At 38.6% G+C, this 6,000-nt stretch overlaps 1 protein-coding gene across 1 annotated transcript; it reads right to left on the reverse strand.

Annotated features, from left to right (window-relative positions):
- Nucleotides 1–2,548: 2,548 nt before the first annotated feature.
- Nucleotides 2,549–5,514, reverse strand: LOC121427809 (growth hormone secretagogue receptor type 1-like). The gene has a single exon (XM_041624373.1). The coding sequence runs from the start codon at nt 5,253–5,255 to the stop codon at nt 3,930–3,932; it is 1,326 nt and encodes a 441-aa protein (XP_041480307.1). The 5' UTR covers nt 5,256–5,514; the 3' UTR covers nt 2,549–3,929.
- Between the last annotated feature and the right edge of the window lie 486 nt (nt 5,515–6,000).

Raw genomic sequence — 6,000 nt, forward strand, 5'->3', positions numbered from 1 at the left:
TTATACGGTAGTCACATTTCCCCTACGACGGCCGTACGGGGAATTAAAAACAGCCGTTTTATTCCTTTTTATTCAATCCACCTATATATAGCTGTTAAAAACAGGAGTAGCTTGTAATATTAAAACGTTTGTTTTCGAATCGCCGTTAGGCCGCCGTATATGGGTAACGTGACTGAGGTATTAGTGTAGCCAACGCAGTTCAGCTGAATAACAAATTGTACATAAACTGAAGCGTTTGATCAAAGTTACATATTTTATATAGAGATCGTCATATAGGAAAGAAATGGTCAACCGCCATGCGTTTATTCATTCACAACTTACGAACAGCTATATGAAAGAACCGCTTGACATTCAAATTTGATGCTTACGTGTATATCAATTTGATGCTGATAATGCTTTTATTCTTGATTTCATGGTAAAATATCAAATTAAACAGATTGTAAAAGGAACAATTAAAAAAAAGTTCCTTATCATTGTTATGCAATACAGGTAAAACCAGAAAAAATGTGAATTTGTAATGGCGGCTTAATATATTCAACTAACGTGCAATTAACTTCAGCGCGTCCCAAAAAAACTATACACTTTTGAAATGGCCGCCAAATAAAAAATCTAGCACTTTGGGGAAAAAGACTCTCATATATGGAAAGCCAATGAAGTCAACTTTCAAATGACACCAAAAAGTTGGAAAAATATTAATGCTTGAGCGAGCACTGCCCACTGAAACAAAGGGTATGAAAATTAGGGTGGGCTGGAATTAGCCTTCCAATTTATTTCAGATGTTGAGAGGCAAATCATTTCGAACTTGCAAAGTTAAGGGCGTTGTGATAAATTGATGATCAGCCTTGATCAGTTTTGATAGCTTAAGCAAATTTTTTAAGTTATTAAATTGAACTTTTATGCATGAGTGAACACAAATTACACTTTTGGAGCAGCACTTCAGCTTTATCATTTGGATCTCTTTTGGGGCAGCATTTCAACTTTATCATGGCGATCTCAGCAATGTGTTCATGGGAGTCGGCCAGTCGGGAGAATAGGGGGTGAGATAGGGCTTAAGTGGGAGAAGTAGGTTGATGGAATAAGGGTCAACAGAACATTCAGCCCCGCCCCCTCCCTCTTTCCCACCCTCCCCTCCTGTTGAGAGACTGATGGCTATTATGTACGCGTGAAGTCCAGAGCAGAATGTTGGTTTAATGATTAATTCTGAATTAGGGCATCAACTTTTTCCTATCAATCATTCAATCAACAATTTATCAGTACATTAACTCATTCAATGTGCAATGTGATCAATAAAACATTCATTTTTTTCCAATAAATTATTTCATTAATCATCATAATCATTAATTTTTTTTGGTAATCATTCAAACTGACCATCAGCCACCGGTCACTTGGCAGTTAAGTTTTGAAAAGGCTACAATCCAGGAGATGAGACAGAGAGAGAGAGAGAGGGGGGGGGGGGCTGGAAAATGGAGGTGAAGAGGGGAGGGTACCTATGACTTTTAATTTGTAAAAGGACAAAATGAAGAGGAATGCCCTTTTAACCAAGTCTTAGCATACCTCGCCCTCTTGCTTGTAACAGGTACATGTACCATCACATTACTCTGACTCTCATGAACACACTTCTGATGTCCACAAGATGAATATGCTACACTAAAATTGCAATTCCCGTTCACTCATGCAGTACATTTCAATTGAGAAATTCATGAAATTTGCCTATTAAAACCAAAACTTATCTCACTCATGAATAGCAGAACACCCTTAGCTTTGTAAGTTCCAAAGGACTAACCTCTCAAAAAACTGTATGGCTAATTCCTGCCCAGCATAGCCAAGCTTAGTCTCCCAGGAGGAGAGAAGTGGGGGGAGGGGGTAGAGATGGAGGGAGGGGTTGCTAAATGTTCTGTTGACCTTAAGCCCATCAACTTACTTCACCTACCTAAGTCATATTACCCCCTCTTCTCCTGACTGTCATGAACACATTGTTAAGATCCACATGATCCATATGATAAAGCTGCATTAAAAATTGCAATTCATGATCACTCATGCATTAAATTTCAATTTAATAACGTATGAAATTTTCACAAACAACAAACTGATAACATCTGATCTTTAACTCACCAAATAACCTTCAACTTTGCAAGTACCAAACAAAAAATCTGAAAGAAATTGGAAGGCTAATTCCAGCCCACCCTAATTTGCATACCCTCTGTTTCAGTGGGCAGTGCTCGCTCAAGCATGAATAATTTTCCAACTTTTTGGTGTCATTTGAAAGTTGACTTTATTGGCTTTCCATATCAGATAAGTCTTTTCCCCCAAAGTGCTACATTTCTTATTTGGCAGCCATTTCAATAGTGTAATTTTTTTTTGGGACGCACTGTAAATAAAGCATGTACTCAAATGCAAGTTGCTTCTGTTCAATCTTCATTTTGTCAAAGATGCAAAAGACTGCATTTTCCCCTAGCATGCTTAGTGTTATTAATGTTTGATCGCTTTCTCTTCTCCTTAGCCCCCTTTCTATTCATCCTACCCCCCCCCCCCCTCTCTCTCTCTCTCACTCTCTCTTTCTTGAGTGATTGCTCTTGAATCTCACTCTTTCTCTCTTGCTGAATCTACACACTATCTTTCCTCAGCTCTGCTTCAGAAAGACAGTACCATCCAGCTCACCTATGAAGTGATTGCTTGTCTATAACTTGCTCTGACAGCGGTGGTTGCTTGCTTAAAATCGGCGCCACATGTACAAATGTCGGAGATGAAAAAAAAATCAAATTAATGGGGAAATTGGAAAGGGTGGAAATAGTACAATTTTTGTTGAAAACAAATATGCATGAATTTTAACAGGTGTATTCAGTCAATAATTAATCTAATGCTTGCAGATACAATCTTGCTGTACATTAATCGAAATAAGAAAGATGTGTTGCAGGTCATAGTACGTGAACAACAAAGAACCAATCAATCGGATTGAAATAAAATCAAGAACGAGTTTTAGATTCTTTAAAAAATGATTTGTCGTTATAAACCATAACACTTGATCATGAATTCATAAATATGTCTATACTGCAATTGAGAATATTTTATTATTGTTTCTAATAATCATTTAGAAACATACATTTCAATTGAAGTAGTTTTATTTTGTTTTGTTATAACTCTGCATTTGTTCTTACATATTGGGATCATGCCCTACTGAGTTTGCTACATTCAGGTCCAGTTTATGATTACTATGTAACCTTTCTTGTTCTATCATAACCTTTAAACATCTGAATATTGTTTATGAATCAATCACTCAACGGTTTTAATCTGATATCATATACAAATAATGATGGTACTACTACAAATATTACAACTAAAAATAATTATGATGATGTGATGATGATGTTGGTAGTGATGAAGATGATGATAGAGATGAAGGAGATGGTGATGATGTTGATTATGATAATAATTAAAGTATACTAATGGTGAAATAAATAGAAATCATAATAATTGAATATTATAAAACGCATTTGGCAACTCTCAGAAATGCTAATAAGTGCTTTATCATTGTCAATACACTAAAGCTTAAACGAATGTAGCTTTTTTTTAGTTTTCGGACGGTAGATCTGCGGTTGAATTGTTATCGCATTAGAAATTGCAACTGTTATAAAGAGATACAAGAAATATATTTGTATTTGGTGAGTATTTCAGAAACAACGTATTGCTGATTTTACACGAGGCATCAATTTCGCAAAGAAAGACATATTTCAGAAAGACATAGGTATGAGATATACTTGTGAACATACGAAAGATTTCAGAAATAATTATGTACATTCTCAGTCAAGTTTTATATTTCACAACACACGTAGGCTCGGATACAAAAATATGTTCGTTTCTGTAGTAGGAAAAACAGGGAGTCGATTGTGTCCAAATAATTGACAATAATAAATTGCTTTTTCAAGTCTCTGTTATAGCTCCTCTCTTCTCCTACATATTCTTCGAACTACTTTTGTACAATCCTCTCGAAATCTTGGATTAACGTAACTATAAATCACGGGGTTGACAGCCGGTGTCGTGTAGTAGATATGCTGTAAAATGATGAGCACAGCAAAAGCGAAGTCATTGTTTTGTCGGATTTCTTGCCACCAAGTTTCCGCCTGAAATTCGACGAGCCACATGATACATCGAGCGGTCCACGTGATCACGAAGACGACGGTGGCAAGAAGCAGCATTTTACCGGTACGCCGTCGCCGCAACGCCGGTTGGTTATTGACTTTGTCCTGGGTGGTATCTTTGGTTGGGCAAAACGCCGTCGACAGCGCGATCTGACTGCCGAAGTTGTGTACGCTACAGGGGCGTGACCGCATGTCTGACGTTATTGACAAGTCCAGACCGTTTGCGCTACTGTGACGCGGTAAATTCACGTTCCACGTATTAAAGTCAGCGGTTAAGAAGGTGTTCTGGCGGATTGTCACCGTATCAACGCCTAAACTTGGCGAAGGATGTAAACGCCCTGCTTGAAATGATGTAGCTAGGCTGACAAGTGTCAACTTCTGTTCTAATTGCTTGGCGATCATCATCCGATGGGCCCGGTTCCACTTGCTGTTTTTGCCGCGACGATGGGTTGGAGAGCAGGGAAGAGAATGAGAGCGTACAACTGTCGGTTCCGGTCGCGGTGTACTCGATTCGTTTCTTGGTTTAACTTCAATTAATCTCGGTCCTACCTTTGTCCGTTTTCGAACTTCTCGAAAGACGAGCCAATAGAAGATCAACGCCGATCCCATCAGCAATGCAAACGCACTGAAAGTCAAGGTAGCGAACAAGTACAAAAGAAGTCCATCGTTGATAATCTTGCACTCCTGACTCTCGACTCCGTAGATCAGGAACGAAAACAGACTAAGCAGACCGCTTACGATGGTACAGACGCCGATTGAGATTGTAGCGCGTACCGGGGTTATGATCGCAGCGTGAGGCTTACACACAGAAACGTAGCGGTCAAGCGCGATTGCGGTTGTTATAAACGCGGTTAACATCTCGCTCCAGAAGCCAATCCACGTGAAGAGTTGACATGCCGTGTTGTTGTAGAATTGTTTCTCGTTGATCCACGAATATAGGCGGTAACCGGTCAGCGCGCAGACGAAGAGGTCAACAGCGGCAAGACCGCTGATGTAAACGTTCATACTCAACCGCCGTGCTTTGCGTTGGTAAATAAGCATGACGAGGATATTGCCAGGTATGCCAACTATGGCAACGACGCAGAGGAGAACCACGAGACACCATGTATATGCCTCCATCGTTAGACTGTACAATCACATCGATATTAGCTCTTCAGTGCATCCACTTAGACTGACAACCGCATATCTGGCCACCTCTTTTGCTGAAGTCTGCAAGTGCCATTATACCTTATATCAAAGACAAACGATGTTCAGAATTATTCTAATCTTTGAAATAATTTCCCACGTCACGATTTTATTCTGTAATTGTGTCTGTATGATCCCACAGAAGTATCAATGGTACTGATTATACAGGTGTTGGTAATGTTTTCAAATAATCAGAAACATATTTCAAACTTTCTTAAAGAGAAATGCCAGTAGTTGCAGTAAACATTGATTTCATTAGAAAGTCTGTAAAACAAGGCTTAATTGTCAGTATATCATCGAGGATCTAGATCTGGTACAGTTACATAAACTGAACTTTGTGAAATCTTGAAATCTACGCTGAAAAATGTTCACACTGAAGATCACCAACACAGATAGGCACACGTGGGACTGTGTATTATTATTGCTGGAATAAAGACCCGACGGAAGTGACCGAATCCGCGCTTATTTTGCTTATTTCTCATCTATTACACAATTTCTTCCAGAATCCTTTGGCACATATTTTTTATTCATACAAACAGACACTTGGGTGGTCATAAGTTAGATTCTGTAAAAAGTCATTTTGAGATCGTTACCAAAACTGGAAATTATCTTTAAAGTTTCTTGTCACGCATCCTGTGATTGAATAAAAACAAATTGAATGTAGATAAGTTTGAGTTTT

The sequence above is a fragment of the Lytechinus variegatus genome, chromosome 14, assembly GCF_018143015.1.
Source record: "Lytechinus variegatus isolate NC3 chromosome 14, Lvar_3.0, whole genome shotgun sequence".
NCBI lineage: Eukaryota > Metazoa > Echinodermata > Echinoidea > Temnopleuroida > Toxopneustidae > Lytechinus > Lytechinus variegatus.

Coding starts and splice junctions, on each gene's coding strand:
- LOC121427809 (XM_041624373.1), bottom strand. CDS start 5,255: ATGGAGGCATATACATGGTGTCTCGTGGTTCTCCTCTGCGTCGTTGCC.